Here is an 18,881-nt window from a genome sequence, read left to right on the forward strand (position 1 = left end):
CCGAGACCCCGCCGTCGCTCCGGAGCCGTGCGTGGCCGCCCTTGTTGGGCGAGTGCCGCTTTCTCGGCCGTGGGAGAAACGTTTTAAGGCGGCGCAGAAACGCCTGTGCTGGGGCAGGAGGCTGCCTGAGAAACACTTGCCTCCCCCCAGCTTTTGACTCTTCCGTGTCCTTGAAACACCGCGGTGTGCTGGATGTACCGCACGGCTCTTCAGGCACAATGTTTTGGTGGTGGTTTTTTGGCTTTTTTCCCCTCCCCCTCCTTTCTTGTCCTTGTAAGACTTTTCGTTTCGTGTAGTAAAGATCTCGGTTAAGTGCATGTGTTTCCCCAACTCTAGAACGGTTGCCAGGGGCTGAAGCATTTTCATTAACAATTTTATGCTGGAGGGGTGGGGAGGAGGAGGCGGCCCTTGATTCACCGGGGAAGTGGCGCGATGAGTTCCCTCTCCTTAAACCTGTTCTTACTTGCACCGCGCTGCATCTGCCGGCCGTGGAATAACGAGGTCTTGCGAGAAAGGGGGGGGCAGTGGGCAACGTCCGTGATGATGGGATACGCAAGAGTAGGTGGAGATTTTTCTTTTCTGTTTCTATGGGATACGTCTAGGATTTTTAGAGCTCCCATCTGTGCGTAATTTTCAAGGAGGATTCAGGAATTAGTATAGTACTCATAAAAAGCGGGGTTTGGATGGTGATTCCTTCTATGAAAGGAATTTGTAGCCAACAGCAGAGAGTTGTTTTCTGCGATGTGAGGCCAGAGTAGCTTTACCATTGCTGGCTTTTTGATCTCGGAGAAATGCAGGTTTTGTTTTGCTTTCTAAAAATTTGGGTTTTTTTTAAAGTACAAAGAAGCCGAGCGCTAAAATGCGTACTGTCTGTATTAATGGGAATACTCTTTAAAACTTTTCGTACTGTTTAGAAAAATACACTTCTCACATTAACCCTCAAGAAGGCATTATTCTTGCGCACATTTTATGAGAATTGAAATTCTGGGACCCTTCAAATTCTGTGCAAGGAACCCCCTAAAACTGTTGCCCAAAGAATCCTCAGGCAGCTGCAGTTTCCTTCCCCATTACGACGAAAAGCACTTCTAATCCTTAGCTATTCTTGGAGTGTGTTCTTTGCAGGTAGGCTTCACATAGGTTTCCCTGCATTTAATACTTTTCACTTAATGTCTGAGTAACTGTACTTTCAAGACATTTGCAAAGTGATTATGAAAGGGGCTTAAAGCATAGTTAGCAAGATGGTATCTGGAGCGCACAGATACTTAAAGGCAATAGTTATCTCACTTAAAGTGATATGTTTCTTGGTTTTTTTCTTCTCTTACTTCAAAATGTAATATAGGAGAACATGAGGAACCCTTACTTCAAACAGGATTTGAGTGATGTTGGCAGATCTAACTCTTAAATCATCAAAACTTTTCTGCTTACTGCACATAGCAACCCAGTAAAAGAACTCTTTATTTAAATGTCCCTATGGAGGCGCTTACATCATTTATATACTGAAGTTAGCTAATTGTTAGCATTGATTGGATATGTCCCAAATATGTGGGACTTACTCCCAGAAATACAAAGTGTTAATGTTGTATCTGTGTAGCCTGGTATAAAAGTTTTGTCTGTGTAGCCTGGTATAAAAATATTTGAACTAGCTCTGGACAAGCTAGTACCCTTTCATGCACAGTGTGGTGTTATTAAGCCATGTAAAGATACTGGGTTAGGTCCTAAAGATAGGACAGTACTGGCTGTTCTCTACAGGGCTAATTGCCCTTTCTGGGCAAGGCTAATTAGCGCAGCCAGCTCCCAGTTTTGGAGCTGGTTCAGGTATTTGTGCAATACTGCTGTGAACAGCACAGCATCAGTATAAGCATACTTCAGTACTACAGACAAAAGCGGTGTAGACTTATAGAAGATATGTATTTTCACCATTTAATACAGCACTCAAGTCATAAATAGTGTGTCCCAGTTAAAACATTCAGGTAATTCTTTATTAATATTGCTTTCCTAAAACCTATATCCTGCTATCTACAGCATGGGATTGTTAGCGTTTATAAAATGTGTATCATCTTTGAAGCCTTAGCACAAGCACTTTAGGAAGAAAGGAGAAAGATTCTGCCATTAAGCCATCCATTCCAGTAGAATTTGTACTTTTTAAGGCTTTTGGCCTTAGTGTCTCTTTGGATGTTAACTGACACTGGCTTTTTCTGAACTGAGAACTCCAGCAAGTCTGTTGTACATGTTTCTAGCAAGCCTGGTGTGTTAAATTCATGGCAAATGGCCCTTTCAAGTGCTGTGCCTCACCACTGTGGTTTTGTGGAAAAACAGTTGGTTGTTGATAGCTAATAATTTTTAGTAACTTTTTTCAGACCATGTGTAATTAGTGTAATCACAGACTGTAATTAAAATGATGAAGTAGCATCTTGTTCAAAACTATGCATGGAGAGGATTGAAATGTCCTTCCGGTGAGGAGAGTTGCTACCTTTAGAAAAATCTGTGTACTGTTCAAAAGCTCGCTTCAAAGAAGGCTGAGGATAGTGGCGGGGGAGTTGTTGCACTTGTATCCTTATGGTGGGTGTGCTTCCTAAAGGGCTGTCTTGGATACAGCTGAAGTGTTTGGTGCCAAAGAGAGCACACTTTATTTTTTGACATCTCTGCTTCCCAGCCGAGGGAGAGAGAAACCATCCATCCTCTAGTGCTGGAACTGAGTAATTGAAGTAAAACATGGCAGGAACTCTGGTGGGCTAAGTACCTTCTGACTTGATGCTTCATGCTCTGCATAGGGATATTTGCAAGTAATGCTGTCTGTCAACAGAGTCAAGTTGCTACACTGAAAAGGTGTGATATAATAACATTAGCATGTTGTTATCCATAAAATAAATGTCTTGTAAACCATTTGCACCCTTCCTTAATTGCTCCTTTATCTGACTTTTCTTAATCATTACGAAGTATAATAGGAACTGTAGTGTTAAGCGATATGAAACATTGTAAAAGCTGTTTGTGAAAGCTGAACCACCTATTTGAAAATGTAGGGCAATGCATTGTCTGTTTGCAGCAGTTAAATGTGGAGAAGGTTTTGCATGTTCAGTGTGGTGTTAACAGCAGAAGAGGTTGACAGAAAATACTACCAAATTACATACAGTGCCCTCATCGTACTGAGAAGACAGGAAGCAATCTGTTATAGTGACCTTTATGCATTCATTAAACAATTAGATACAACCCAGATTTCATATGGTTCAAATTTGTTATTTACTACTGAATGATTTTAGCCACATCTGTTCCTTTTTGGGGAAAGAGCTCTATTTCAGATCTGTAAAGCGAAGGCGTGGGCCGTAGAAACTTAAAAAAAGTTTCCAAAGGCAGTAGTGAGGTGGCCAGAGGGTGGCTGGCGACCTGGGGCAGCCTTTGCTAGAGGCCGAGGGGTTGCTCAGTGGTAACCTGAGGGCTGGAAGGGGCCATGGACTAGTCTAGAGCTTCCCAGGCCCTGGGTGGCTGGGAGCTGTTCCCAGGTACCTCCCTTTTTGCCTGTTTGCAGGGTGTACCTGGTAGTCCTTGGTCATGGGAAGTGATCAATGGTTTGTAGAACTGGGCTGTTCAGCTACCTTGGGCTTAGCTGTTGGAGTTTTTTTACTGTTTCCTATGGTTATTGTTGCTAGTGGCTCTTACAGTGTGAATGTGGTACTGTTGGACTTCAGGGTTGCTGGGTCAAGAAAACCAGACTGGCAAAGTTCAGGTTTTTAAATTAAATGTCACAGGCTTCTTTGGTTATAAGTTGTGACCCAAAAGTAACTATTAATTCCTTACCTTTATGATAAGATCTATAGAACTCAAAAGCTTTTAAAGGATTCCTTAAATGCAATTATAATGAAAACAATTGCGGTTGCTTGCAGTTTCTAAACTAATTTGCAAAGAACAAAGTAACTAGAATTTCACTGCAAGTTCTTCATGCAAGAATGCTGTTAAATACCTCATCCATGTTCAGCTTTAGTTTTTGTGGTTGTTACAAAGTACTGTGTTTTCTTCTAAAGCTGAATTTCTTTTTTTTCTGTTTTTACTTAGAGCCTGTATATCTTTAGGATCCAAGACCCGAGCCATTGGGAATGCAGCAAAGAGCCAGGTAAATGGATGAAAAACTCTCAAATTACTTGCTTGACTTGTTTCCTGTTGAACTGGGGGAAGAGAAGTGATGAATACATTTTATATTTTTCTGTTTTAAAGTAAATTTTCTACAATGAATGTACATTTCACAGAATTAGTTACTGCTTCAACAGTATATTCCCTGTACTAAAATTGAAACAGTATTTCTGCATGATTTTGTCATTCAAAGTAAAAAATGGGAAGAAACAGAAAACCTTGTCTTTTTTCCCAGTAAAAGATTATTTCCTTGCTTACAGTAGAGTTCATAATTAAATCTCCACTGGGGAGGAATACTGTGGTTATGCTTTAGAACAGTTGAAACTGAAGTTGAACAGTGGAAGATTGGTATAGATAGTGGTTGTTGCTTATGTGAAATGATGCGTCTTAGTAATTTACTGTCTCAATTCGGAACTTTGAACAGAAGTAAAATGTCTCTAGTCTCTGTGAATTCACTTGCAACCTAGGAAAACCTTCCCTTGGAAGGGAGATATGTAAAAAATCATAATAGCCAATGTGAATCTGCAAATTGCCCTCTTTCTTTGCACCTGTGCATCATGTTTGCCGAGGACTGACTTCCCCTTAGTGTAGAGTGCAGGTAACTGGAAATTTGCCCGGTGGATACAATGGTAGTAGAGCCCACTGGTAGCACCGTGAGCAGTCAGTATATGCAGAGGCTATATCACTTTCATTCTGAGAAACTTTACACTTATGTGAGCTCAACCCCTGAACTTTGCTGGTGAGGTGGTGTCCTGTTGGTACTCTTCCCAGCTATGAAGTTTGCTATTTAGACTAGTAAGTTAGACTAGTTTATCTTGGAGAAGGTTACCCTGGAGTAATTGCATTTGATAGCTTAAGTACTGAGTTTGGGATTTTCTTGTTCTGGTCCTTTCTTTACTTAAAAGTCTGTCCTTAAAGTAATTAGGTTGAAACACATGAGAGAGTAGGTGTGGGGAGGCTTTATGTCCAGATGGGATCTGAATGAGAGGAGGACTTTAAAGGAAGTGAAGTATGTTAATTTCGTGAAGCTTTTTTTAAGGTTAATGTAGGTAATAACATCATTTGTTCCTGCAGATGGCCATTGCAACAATATGTAATACGATCTCAAATATTGCACGCTGTATCAGAAAGCTCCTCTGAACTACAGTGAAAATTGATGGCAGTAAGCTAATGGATATTAAAGAGGGGAGTAAATTTGAAATTTTTTTAATGGAGACCATAGATTAAAAAAATAGATGCTGCCTTCTCTCCCCTCACCCTTTGTTTTTCAGTAAATGTGTGGGTCTTCAGTATGTGCAGTAAGACCAACATAACAAGGTTCCTTTCTGGATGGTCTTTTGTAATCTGCATGTCATGGGTAATTAAAATATCTTTTTCACAGATTGTCACAAATGTAAAAAACACATTACATGGCTTCAAAAAACTGCATGGAAGAGCATTTGAAGATCCTTACATACAAGCTGAAAGGGCCAAACTTCCCTATGAACTTCAGAAGATGCCGAATGGCTCCGTAGGAGTAAAGGTGAGTTAGAGCTTTGTGCAGAAGATCTTTAGTGGTAAAGATGAGCACTTTAGACCTTTGTCACTGAACTTCCTACTTGATTTGATTCAGGTTCTCCTTAAGAAGACTCTAAATACATTCTTACTCGTTTTGAAAAGAAGTGACAGGTGATGACCAGTACAGTAATACCTTTTATTTTTCACAGAGCCTGCCTTAGCACAGTTTTGCAATGTTTCTTATTTCTCCTTGTAATTCATTCACTTCCTGAAATGTTCAGGAAGATGTAGAGTACTTGCTCTGTATTACATACTCATGTCCTGTAGTAATAAAGCAGTGTAAAAAAAGGTATTGCATTGTCTCCCGTACAGGTATGCTATAAAATGTTAAATCACTCTCCCCCCAAAGAAGGTTAAGTTTGTTTCATTCGTCTTCAATCAAATGGACTCTGTAATAAATCTGCTGTTACCAGGAGATGAAGAACATTTTATTCGCTGCAGTAACATCTGCTCAAGTACTGTACTTTGTCAGATATGTCCGTGCAGTTTTCTCATCAATTGTATTAGCTTTCTATAGTCACATTAGCAGGTTTTCACCCTACCTTACTAAATTCACCTTCAAATACATACAATTACAGTGTGTGATTATTAGTCTCATCTGAGTTTAGGTCTTAGCCATGCAGAGGCCAAGTTTCAGGAAAACAAGATAAAGCTCTGAAGATGTAGTCCAAACAAGTTATTTTTAATTTGCTTCCAAACTAAAGGGGTGGAAACTGCTCTTCTTGAAGTCCAGGCTTTCTGATGTGTCATATCTTTTAGCATTTTAATTTCTATCAGGAGCGTGCTTCTGAAGCAAATCTCAATCATCGTTGCTTAGTGCACTTTGAGTTGCTCTCTGGCGGGGCTTTATACCACACAAAGTTGAGTGTCTTCTGTTCTTTGTACCTGCTCATATCATGCTAATTGCCAGTGTAAATAGAGCTGCTGCTCATCGTTCTGGATTTCCCTGCACAGGGGTGTTGGGGATTGCTAGCGAGACGGCAGCCTGTGTCAGGGACTGAGGACAGAGTCTCACATGAAGGCTGAAGAATCAGATGTGTTTCCTGAGCAGGCAGGACTGTTCAAATTGCCTCATTTGCCCCTTCCCCGCCTCACGTGCTTGAGTGACCCTTGCAGGAAGCAAAGGTTCCTTAGGCTGACTCGAAAACTTTTGGTTTTAGCTCCTATTGGGACAACTGTGATTCTGTGTTCATTATGCTTTTTCTGCATAACTACTACAAAAGTACTGTAGCTTTGTGAATAGCACCTTGAGATAATGCAGGTGTTAAGGTTTCCCACAAAAGAGTTTTCAGCTAAACTGAAAGGTTATAATTTGTTGTAGGTAAGCACAAATCCACAGGATCAGTTGATACCGAGAGCTATCTGTGTCTGGAGTGTGGTGTTATACTTGGGTCTCATTTGTTGAAAATTACAAAAAATGTCCAAGTCGCACATCTTAGAGAAGAGTTGAGATGATTTATTACAGAATTGCAATTCTGTTTCAGGTGAGATACCTAGATGAAGAGAGACTATTTGCAATTGAACAGGTGACAGGAATGTTACTGGCCAAGCTTAAAGAGACTTCAGAAAGTGCTTTGAAGAAACCGGTGGCAGACTGTGTAATTTCAGTAAGTTGTAATATATTTATTGCAATTCTTCCTAACGTTACGTAAGCTGGTACAATTTATGCCATGGTAAGAGATACAAGTAGTGGATAGGAATCGCACCCTTTCCCCCCCGCCCCGGCCATGGGCCATTATTATATTTTTTTTCCAAATGAGGATACTTCTGTTAATCATGTGAGAAAATGGAAAATTTGTTAAATCCAGACTGTGTTTTCAGAAAGAATGTGCTGCTTCAGCTGATCCAGACTGGCTAACTCCAAGTGCTATGTATAGTCATCCTGATTACTGTAGTTACTATTATAAACGGGAACTGTCCTACATGTAAGCATATCTTCCTTGGTTCCAATGAACCTTCCCAAATTAATGTTAAATTTCTTCATTGTTACATAGTTGAACGCTGTTGGGTTGTAGTGTAGCTGGGAGTTGCCTCTTATGGCTCTGAGGGTTATACTGGCAATTTGAGAAGCCCAGACTACCTGCATTTGTTTGAAAAGGTCTTTTTATCTGGCTGGTTTAGTTGTGTTGGTGGTGGGTTTTTTAGCTAGTGCCCACACCCATGGCAGGGCAGGAGGGGGACCTTGAAGACAGGAGGTTTTGTTCCTGATATGAAGTCCTAAATGTCTGCTTTTCACATGGTTTTGTTTACTGCTTCATTTCTCTTGGCTCTGGTGAAAAGTCTGGGCATCAAGTATTGGGGTTATCCCCTCTCCATCAGACTCCCATCATCTCCAAGGGAACTGGTATGCTTCAGCTGTTAGAAATCTGCTTTGATCTTTTTCCTTGCTTCCCTATAGTATACAAAGACACTTACAGAGAATACCTTCCACGCAAACAAGGATCCTTGGTAATACACCACAATGGTAGCTAACAAAATACACCAGGAATGGGGTTCTATGTCTTAAGCTTGACTGAAGTTGAAGATAACAGTAACTCATTGCAGCCAGTTTCTAAATGGGCTCTGATTGGCTTTGGCTATTTTTGATGGAACTGAGTATTGTAGTGCACCGTAAGCTGGCACTGTGGTAGAGGTAATAACTGAAAAATGAATACGGATTCAGTCATAACACAAAGTTTAGTTCAGCACCACTGTAGTGTTCCTGCTGTAACTTATTTTAGGGCTATGCATGAATATTCATTGTGTTGACTTTGTGCTGCACAGATGTTTTCAGAAACTGGTAATAATTATAAGATCAAAGATTCATCAGAAGAATCTGAGAAACATTTTCAGGGGTTTTTTGGTGCTTTGTTTAAAACAACTCTGGATGACACTTCATTTTTGTCAAATTTTGAGATTTGACTGAAAATATGCACTAAAATGCATTAGCCGTTTTAATCAGACTGCCTTATTAATCTGAAGTTAGCTTATAACAGTTTCTTGTGGTATTGAAATTTATAGGGTTGCTTAATGGGTAAGTCTTGACTTCTTTAAAAAAGTCTGTATTTCATAATATCCTATGTAATTACTTTTTGGAAACAGGTACCCAGTTTCTTCACTGATGCTGAAAGAAGGTCTGTAATGGCAGCTGCACAGATCGCAGGATTAAATTGTCTGAAGCTGATGAATGAAACTACAGCAGGTAAAGGGTAGCAACACTTTCTGTTCCTCCTGCCCCCCACATTCAGGCTATGGATTCTATGAAGCTGATGACATATGGCTGTTACACAATTAGGAGCCTGGGGAAAAAAGCTATCCAGGCTAGTACTGTCCAATCCAGCTGGGAAACTGGAAGCACAGCAACTATTTCCGTGGGGTGGTGTTCAGCACTTAGGAGAGGTGATGAGAGTTTGGGTTTGCTAACTTGAATACAGTGGCACGTGAAAACAGCTACTCTGCTTCTGAAATAAAGCTGGTCCCTATGCTTACCTCTCTGCTGTACCTTGGAGCTACAGCAGCTGTGTGGGGAAGGTCTGAGCTAGCTTCAGAATCCCTTAATGATCCAGCTGGGGTATGCACCTGACCTAAATTCTCAATTGTTGTGTTAAATAATAGTATAGTACAATATTACCAGATGTGACCTGCATCTGTCTGAAAGATTACAGTAAATGCATTATATAACATGGGTGTGTAGTGGGGTCTTCTGATTTTCTTTCCAGCTTAGATGGCTGTGCTGGAGTAAAAATACATCTCATTGAAGTATTAGGGAAGTACTTTTTTATCATAAGCTAGTATTTGTTTGAAGTGAAATACATTGAAGGGAAATCTTAAAATGTGTAATCCAAAGACTTTTCATTTTCAACTACTTGATATATGCTTTAAAAACTGCTTCTACACAAACTGCATTTTTACAGAGCTTTTTCTGAAGGCAGGCTTGCATACAGTATTTAGAAACAACTTGAACTGTGTGACTTTTCGAAATACACAAGTCAAGTCTTGTGGGATAATGACAGTTGAAACTTGTGGCAATCCTGTCAGTTGTAGCATTGGCACAGCTGTTGTTTCTATAAGGTAATTTGTATACTGCCCTCCTCTGGTGTTGGCAAATTCTAGTGTAGACTATAGAAATGTGTTACACTTCATGGGACCTAAAGTTGGAGCCATTTAAACCAGTAACTTACTTTTTTATTGAGTTAAATTACCTTTGTTTTTAGAAAGGTTCAACCAACTTTCCGAATGAGTGCTGGTATTGAAATGTTAGATATGTGTAAACTAGTCTTCTAAAGCTTTTTGTTATCCTTGAGCGTGCTTGAATTTCGCAAAGCTGAGCTAAAAAATACTGAAAGTAAGGCCTTTCAAAGGAGAGGTGTAGGCATGAGACTTAATCTGTGCAATTTCACAAACCACAATGTTAATTTGGTTATAAGCAGAACTGAAATACAAGATGATACTTTAGTAGTATTAAACCTTCACTTGCATCTGTTTCTTCCCTTGAGAGTGAAAAACGTGTTTTCAACATGTTAACTTTCTTTGTGATGAGCTGCTTTATATATGAACAGTAATTCTTAAACAGAAGCAAAAATAACAAATCTGATAAATCCTGGATGTAAAAATTTAAATATATGATGGTGTGTATGCTGCTGACTTCAAGTTAGTGCTTTGAAGGTGCACAGCATGCAGTAAGTGTTGAAAAGAGGTGCTAGGTTATACAGAATACTTCAGTGTCAATTATATGAATGGACATGAGGTAATTTATTAGTAAAACTATAAATCAAACAAGAAATGGAAGTAAAGAACGTGGCAACTCATAATGGTCTAAAACTTGTGACCCTTTTGACCCTTATGTTCTATTTGAGCAGAGTAATGGAGGTGTTTAGAAAGAGTAAACATAAGCAGTGTCCTTCTTTTGGTAGTGCTTTTAATGCATGCTTTACAGTTGTATGTAAAGCTTTCCCTTACCTTCTGCGTGTGGTGTTTTTCAGTTGCACTAGCCTATGGAATATACAAGCAAGATCTGCCAGCCTTGGAAGAGAAGCCAAGAAACGTAGTCTTTGTAGATATGGGTCATTCTGCGTATCAGGTTTCAATCTGTGCTTTTAACAAGGGAAAACTGAAGGTAATCTATTAAGTCATACAGTAAAATCCCATATTCCTGAAGTATTTAATTGAACAATACTCAAAATACTGTTCTGTGGAAAGATTTTTTTTCCGAACTAAATAAGTATCTATAGCAAATATTTTTGAAATGCTGAATAAAAAAACTTTGTGGGGTTTTTTTGCTATTTCAGCAAATCAATTTTTATAAAATGTAGAAATGAATTATCCTAAAGTGTGTTTTGAAAAGTGCTTGACAATTAAGCATACTGCACAGTTTTTGTTTCATGTTATATCACTGAAATATTTGCATGTTCTGGTAGTCTCATAAGCAAGCATTGTAGTTGTGCTGCTGAGTTATCTTTGGGAAATTGTTGGAGGTCCCTGAATTGCTCTGTGGTGATTTTTTTTTTCTGATATCCATGATGGCCCAAAATTTAAATTCAAGTAGGAGATACGAAGTAAAATGGAACAGTCTTCAGTTCCTCGTTTGTAGATCTTTGTCTGTGAGCTACTGATGGATGAATGTGTATGTTAACTTGTCTTTAATAGCAAAATGTAGTCATCAAATGTCATATGGAAGATAGCAAGTTTTTCTGTTTTGAGTAAATGACAGACAACTAGTAATAGCAAGACAAAATAGCTATGCTAGTCTGTCTTTTCTTTAGTGAGCTAGTAAACTGATACGGGGCTGCAGCATGGTAGAGAATAGCATGGTAGGTGTGATAGTATTTTATTTGGGGAGGACAGAAACTAAATTTGAGGAGTGATCTTTTTAGGTTGTCCTATCTGGCACCTGCGTAGAAGAAGGTGAGAAAACCACAGAGAATTTTGCCCATATCAAACCTGTTTTTAAAGATGTTAACTTCTAAAACTAGTGTCTGTAGGAAAGCTATCCCTGTATCTAAACAAACATTGTCTAATAACTTTTTAATCGTTGTTCTTTCACTGCTGTGCAGGTCTTGGCTGCTACCTTTGACCCTTTTGTTGGTGGTAGGAATTTCGATGAGGCTTTGGTAGACTACTTCTCTGAAGAATTTAGGACAAAATATAAACTGAATGTAAAGGAGAATCCCCGAGCGCTGCTACGATTGTATCAGGAATGTGAAAAACTAAAGAAGCTTATGAGTGCAAATGCTTCGGACCTTCCACTCAACATTGAGTGCTTCATGAATGACCTCGATGTCTCCAGTAAGATGAACAGGTACTGTACATTATTTTCACTGAAGTGTGGTGAAGTGTGGTCTCTGAGCTGTCTTGTAACATGAAATGCTTTCTCTGTTCCTGCAGAGCTCAGTTTGAGCAATTGTGTGCCACCCTTCTGTCTAGAGTGGAACCTCCTCTAAGAGCAGCCATGGATCAAGCTAGTAAGTAGGAGTTACTTTAGGTACTACTTTTGGTTCAAGAAAGTAACTAGTAATAACTAGTAAATCTAGTTATCCTAGATCTCTTTAATGATTATCTTTTCAATATATTTTTGTATTTATTAGAATTGCAAAGCTAAGTACTGAAAAGTTAAATGTAAGTTCCATTTGTATGCTTGTCATGTATGCATGATGCCATTCCTGCCTCATTTAGTGCACATATCACTCTGCAACCTTGGTTTATTGACCCTCATTCACCCTGTGTAATGGAAGAGGTTGGCGCTCTGAAAGATTATTTTATTTAAAATCAAGAAACAACCAAACTAAAACCATGATGGGAATAACTTACTCTTTACTGCAGCTGTCTGGCCAGCCTGTTCCATATATGATACATACATGTCCTCACTGACCTGAGAATTTGGCAGTATATTCTTGAAATAAATTCTGAAGCATGTGCAAATAACAATTTTTTTTTTTTCTATGTAGTATAAAGGAGGGAATTAAACTTTCACAGGAAAGTTTTACCCCTAATTCCGGCATCTTCTACTAAAACAAAGGGAAGAATTCTGCTTATCTTGTGACAAGGCTAGATAGCTAATACAGGAAGTAAGAACCTGAATAACTGCTGAGCAGAGCTGTTCAAAGATTGACAGTTGTTTGAGATCACTTTATACACATATCTTGAATTCAGAATTAAAAAGTTACCCTGCAAGCACAGTCCAATATTTATTATGTATTGTTAGTAAAGGGTTTTACTTTTCTTTATTGGCAAGCAAAATTAAATCAAACATAAAGTGAGGTATATTAGGGTTTCATTTTGTTCTTGTTTGGGAGGGGTGAGGTATTGTTCAGTAGTGCAGGGCTGCCAAAAAACACCCAATTACACACACTTGAGTTCATGCACACCAGGAAGGGGATGCACATGGACAGTGCATTTTAAGTTGTGATGCTTGGCGTCTGCATCTTCCAGGATTATGCAAGTAGAAAACTTTGTAGCCTGCAGGAGAGACAAAGAGTTTGAATAGACATACCATGACCAATCTGATTTTAAACATCTTGTCGGCTGTTGGAATATATTCAGTGCTTGTCACACAGCGTCTAGATAGTAAAAGAACTCCTATCTTTTTGTTGTTGTTCAAAGACAGCTTTTTGATATCTTGGTGATAACTTAAGGCCATGCACTCTTTTCTAGAACTTCAGCGTGAAGATATCTACAGTATAGAAATAGTAGGTGGGGCTACTAGAATTCCAGCAGTGAAGGAACAGATCTCTAACTTTTTCTGTAAAGAGATAAGCACCACGCTAAATGCTGATGAAGCTGTTGCAAGAGGCTGTGCCTTGCAGGTATAGTTACTGAAATTAAACTTGAGTATTGCTTCTCTAATGTCATGTGCTAATGAAATACAACTAACAAAAAGCAAAAGGTAGCTGAAACAGGACAAAGAGTCTTACTTGTTCTTTCAACGGTTGGTGACAGTGACCATGTCAGAAATGATTGTACATTTGGTACATTTGGTAATTTGCTGCTGTGTCATATTAGAAGGATGGTCTTGTTACAGACCTGTTAAGTTTGATGACATAAATTGCACTGTTTCATTTCTGTCTAGTCGTGTGGAAGCTTTGCTGGGTGTCTTCACTGACAGTCACTGGGGAAGTAGCATCTGTTACTTTAATTTAGTTAAGTCTTTCAGTTCAATTAACTTTCTGTTAAAAATTCTGTGATAAGCAGGACCTCCATGTGACCTATATGAATTGTAGCCTTTTTGCACTTAGGTATTAATTAATTACTCGCTATTTATTTGACTACATGGATATAATAAAATTTTGGTCTTTGTTTTCTAGTGTGCAATTCTTTCCCCAGCTTTTAAAGTGCGTGAATTTTCCATCACAGATGTCGTTCCTTATTCAGTAACATTAAGATGGAAATCATCTTATGAAGAAGGAACAGGGTAAGTCCTATGGTGCCTACTAAAAAGTGTGTGTTTGTGAACATAGAAGACCAAGCCTCAGGCTTTGAAGCTGTCATTCGCTCTAACAGTTTTAGTTTTCTTGTTTTGCATTATACTACTTAATTGACGATTACTGTTTAATAATTGGAAATACATTTAATTTAAAAATGTTGGTGTGAAGTTGCTTGATTTTTGAGAAGTGTGACGTAGAATGCGTAGTCCAGCTTTGAGATCTACAGGCTTTCAACCTGCAACTCACGTCATAAACGGACTTTAGTAAACTAAATTATTTATTTGCCTGGTTAGCACGGCTGCTGATCATTAACATACCTTGATTTTGATTATCCATTGTGTTATGCTCAGTGGTTTAACCTTGCTTAATATTTTCCTGCTTTAGGGAGTGTGAAGTCTTCAGTAAGAACCATGCTGCTCCATTCTCAAAAGTAATTACTTTTCACAAGAAAGAGCCTTTTGACCTGGAAGCTTACTATACCCATCCGCATGAAGTGCCTTATCCTGATTCCAGAATAGGTAAGGACATGTGAATAAAAACCTCATACCCAACTCATGTTGATAATAGGAAAAGCAGTTCTCATTTTTTCAAGGTAATGTTCCTTCTGTATTTCCTAGGTTACAGAAAAGTCTAGGTTCTTTAGAAAGGCACGGCACAGTTGTCTTGGTTTAAATGCCTTGATCAAACAGTATCAACACCTTCTTTTGGCAGTTCCTAAAAAATTTCCTTTCTTCATTCTGTCTGTCTTCATTGTTTCTGAATGCTTTAAAAAAAAGTGGGTACGAAGAGTGTAGTGCTCTATTGTCTGGTTCTTTCAACCTCTATAAAATGGTTAAGGATCTTATGTGCCGGCCAGCCTGGATTTGCCAAAGAAATTGGATCCAAGGACGCGTGAGCACTAGACAGTTATCTGTCCAGACAGGTATCTCTCAGGTCTCTTTCTGTTAATCTGAGAATGTACAAGATAAACATTTCCTGAACTTAAGTATCTGTAGTAGAGTCTACAGTACTAGATGGTTTGAATAAGTTTCCTGGTAGCTAATACTACCTTACTTGTAGTTAGTAGTAGACTCCTCTGGGTCTTTAAGTCATGACTTTATTTACCGATTTATGAACCTGATATAAACTTGGTGCTACCTGTTTAGCTGTCTATGCAAGAAGTGTGTCATCTTTAGGAAAGAACATTCTCCTTTACATATGCACAGTCTGCATCATTTGCATAATAAAGTGTCAACCTCACTGCTTCCAGAAGCCTTCATAAGCACTTGTTCATTCTCCAAAATGTGTAGTGCATCCATGTTACTAAATAGAATTTTTTATCTCTGTTAACATTTTCAGTGCAAAGTTTGGGTTACATGGATGAAAGAAACCATTTGAGATGAATCAGAGTAATTTCTGTAGTGTGATCGTTAGAGAAGGCAACACCTAGTAAAGTGTTATCTTGACTTTTTATAAAATACAGGTATAGCAAAAAAGTCTTGGTAATTATCAGTTAACTGATAATAATCGGGGAACCAGGTTTTAGTTTATCTAGCTGCAGCTTACGTTGTAGAATTGACAATGAAGTAGGAAGTTTTCAAGTAGTTTAAGTTACATGAAGTTGCTATTTAAGTTAACACCTTTCAAGGAATGTATTTTATTTTTTTCCTCTTTCACTATTTTTTGGAACAAAAATTAAAACCATCTTTTTTTTTTTTTGAAGGGCGTTTCAGTATTCAGAATGTTGGTCCCCAACATGATGGCGACAATTCCAAAGTGAAGGTTAAAGTACGTGTCAATATTCATGGCCTTTTCAGCGTGGCTAATGCTTCTATAATAGAGAAGCAGAACATAGAGGGAGATCACAATGACACGCCTATGGACACTGAATCATCAAGTAAGAACCAAGGCAGAGATGATGAGCTGGTATGTAAACTTCTAAATATCTACAGTCCTTGTAATTCTGACAAGAGAGTCAATAATTAGGGAGTCAATCATAGCATATAGCTTTTGACAATTACTACTTCTCCACCTTTAAATTATTTCTTCAGTTATGTAACACATTTCTTCGTGTTTGTTATGGTGCCATGTGGCACTAAGAAAGCAAAAAAGAATGTAAAACAGGATTCTAAAGAAAATTTTTAATTTTTTTCATTTTTCTTTGCCATCTCTCTGCTAGTCTTAGCATTATCCCATGTTTCTGTCAACTGGCAACATATGTAATGAGATCTGTTGACAAATGAATTGTAAAGGTTTGTTTTTTCTCAAGTACTACATTTTAATTGAGGAAAAAAACCCATGGTATTTCTTTATATATGGAAAACTTGTTCTTCATAAACATTCTTTTGCTAAGGGCACTTCTTTTATGTACTTCAGTGTTGGCAGTTGTTACAAACTGGCTTGTAAGCCCATAAGGGAATATTACTGGAAATAAATGTGCAACAGCTTTGTTGTTAATACTGAGAAATTAAGAAAATTATGTTCTCTTCTTCTAGTGCAAGCAGGAGCAATTTTCTTGATAGCGCACTGCATACTGAAGGTAGATCAGTGAGGGAGGTGCTGCTATTCTATTCGATGCTGTAAAGCTGAGGACTGGGTGCCAGGGAGCGCTTTGCAGCTGGGAGCGGCGCACCAGTGCAGGCCTCGGCAGCCTTTCTTGTGCCCTTCCATTGCTTGGGCTTTTGCTTAAGTCACAGCTCCCAGGGGAGAGAGACGATAGTGTAGAGAAAAAGATAAAGCAGTGGGCAAGCTGCTGCTCCACACTCATGCTGTCTTTCTGAGGTTGCAGAGTGCTCAGCAGTGACCCGTCCTACAGGCTGTCAGGCATACTGAGGGAGGGTTTCCTTAGGGAGTAAGCTTGAACAGAAAGCGAACGCTTGGCAGCTTTATTCAGAACAAGGAGTGGATGCATTTCCTGTCATAATCATTTAAAATTTGTCCTGAGCAGCTTTTCTCACATTAGTTGAATATACTACTATATTAGAGCAAGCAGTTACACAATTAGTGTTACATAATTGATATAAGCAACTCCTTAAATATTATACTGCTTTCCAGGAATTTGAGCATATTTGAAATGCCAAACATGATGCAGTTCCTTGTGGACAAGTGCTCTGCATCTGATGTTTGTAAGTGACACAGCTGCCATTTTGTGTAATAGGCGCACTGCATGTGGAGGTTACTAAGATGAGTACGCTGTGTTCAGTACCAAGAGTAACCCCTTCCATCCTCGGGCTTTCAATTTGTAGTACCTCCATTCATCTAACACATCTTCTGTTTTACAATGGTGCTTGTCAGCAATTACCTTTCATTACTGAGGATGATACCCTCGACTCTGAGGAGGAGGTTTGTGGTGTATATATGTCTTATTTTCCCCCTCTAGCTTTTCTGTGTAGGCAAAAGAGTTCCTTCTAGTTGTTGCCTTTTCTATGTGAACAGTAAGAACAATCAATGAGGTGTGTTTTTTCTACTCTGAAGTGACAAAACTTAAATTTGGTAAAAGTAGCCTTCTTGTTTTCAACTTTTATCATTAAAAGCTTGCTGAATCAATTAACATAGCTAAACTGCAACGTACACACCTGTGCTAGAGTTTGAAATCCTTAAATAACTTTTTATTGTATCTCGCAGAAATAACAGTAAATTATTTTACATGCATATTTAGTCTGTGAATCCAGGAATCTTAATTCCGTGTAATGGAAGTAATCTTAGAGTTTTCAGACCTCAGCTACAGCTTGTTACTTATTTATGCTTTGGATGTCCAAATATTGGGGTCATCCTGTAAACTTGAGACTTAGACATTATTATGTTCTTAAAAGTTTTTTGCAGTGATGACAGGGAATTGTATTACTTAAACTAAATCAAGTGAGCAGCATAATAATTGGTGATGTCTTTAACATCCTTAAATGTAGAATAAGGCATAGGTGAACTACAGATAAATTCAAGTGAAACTTTCTTAATTTTGGGTGGCAGGGAGGGAAGACAGCTGGTCATGTTCTCAAAGAGGCTACTACAGAAAGTAATTTTTATGGTCCTATGAGACCGATGCAGGTAACAGTTACGATGACTAAATTACTTCTGCTTTGGATTACAAACTTTAAAGTTTAGGTGAAAAATTATGAGGTGGAAGTTCTGGCTGTTCCATAGAGAACCTGTTGGTATTGCCTGTGTTGGTGGTGTGTTTCTAGAATGTTCTTCGCATATGTTTTATATGTATTCGTTTCTAATTTAAAATGGAGTATTCACAGGGCTTAGTGTAATTCTTGAGCAGGGGACAAAGAGCAACATCATAATTATTTCAAGGGGGGCAGGCAGAATAGAATTTCCATTGGATTTGAGAAAGATATGAATACAAGTACTACACCAAAATGCTTGTTTAAACATGCGAGTAAGTCCTTGCAATATCTGTGATCAACTATAATTGACGTCAGTTTGAAATCATGCAGCAAACCTTTGCATTCAGTTATGTAACTCTTTTTCTAGGATAAAATGCAGGTTGATCAAGATGAAGGTATTCAGAAAAGTCAAGCTGAACAACAGAACCAAGCAGATGAGGAAACTGAAAATGCAGGAACCGAAACAAAAGTTTGTATTCAGTATTGATAAGGAATTGTAACGTTGCTTCCCTTAGATGTTTTTTGCCCGGTATTCTCAAAGTCATTAACCTTACTTAGTTGCAAACACGGACTGTATTTAGAGGAGTACAGCTATATTGAAATGGTTAAGTTAGGAATCCTTCCTTAGCACTTTCATTTTCAACATAGACTACGATTAAGACTTTGAAGTAAGTTTCAGTTAACCTAGTTTTATAGTGAAGATGGAATGTAGGGA

General features: G+C 38.5%; 1 protein-coding gene across 4 annotated transcripts in view; it reads left to right on the forward strand.

Moving 5' to 3' along the window:
- Positions 1-4,054: 4,054 nt before the first annotated feature.
- HSPA4L (heat shock 70kDa protein 4-like) overlaps positions 4,055-18,881 on the forward strand; it is a 20,867-nt gene continuing 6,040 nt past the window's right edge. For 2 of the 4 annotated variants that reach the window (XM_010285359.1, XM_010285361.1), the window contains exons 1-12: positions 4,055-4,105; positions 5,504-5,644; positions 7,164-7,286; positions 8,761-8,860; positions 10,641-10,774; positions 11,712-11,956; positions 12,043-12,119; positions 13,309-13,460; positions 13,959-14,065; positions 14,463-14,596; positions 15,781-15,983; positions 18,534-18,635. In XM_010285359.1, the coding sequence (XP_010283661.1) occupies positions 5,618-5,644; positions 7,164-7,286; positions 8,761-8,860; positions 10,641-10,774; positions 11,712-11,956; positions 12,043-12,119; positions 13,309-13,460; positions 13,959-14,065; positions 14,463-14,596; positions 15,781-15,983; positions 18,534-18,635 (1,404 nt within the window). In that variant the 5' untranslated portion in view covers positions 4,055-4,105; positions 5,504-5,617. Of the gene's footprint in view, positions 4,106-5,503; positions 5,645-7,163; positions 7,287-8,760; positions 8,861-10,640; positions 10,775-11,711; positions 11,957-12,042; positions 12,120-13,308; positions 13,461-13,958; positions 14,066-14,462; positions 14,597-15,780; positions 15,984-17,351; positions 17,400-18,533; positions 18,636-18,881 lie in introns of all 4 variants that reach the window. The other 2 variants (XM_010285358.1, XM_010285362.1) reach the window with 2 other exon arrangements.

The sequence above is a fragment of the Phaethon lepturus genome, unplaced genomic scaffold (genome assembly GCF_000687285.1).
Source record: "Phaethon lepturus isolate BGI_N335 unplaced genomic scaffold, ASM68728v1 scaffold8814, whole genome shotgun sequence".
NCBI classification, from domain to species: Eukaryota; Metazoa; Chordata; class Aves; order Phaethontiformes; family Phaethontidae; genus Phaethon; species Phaethon lepturus.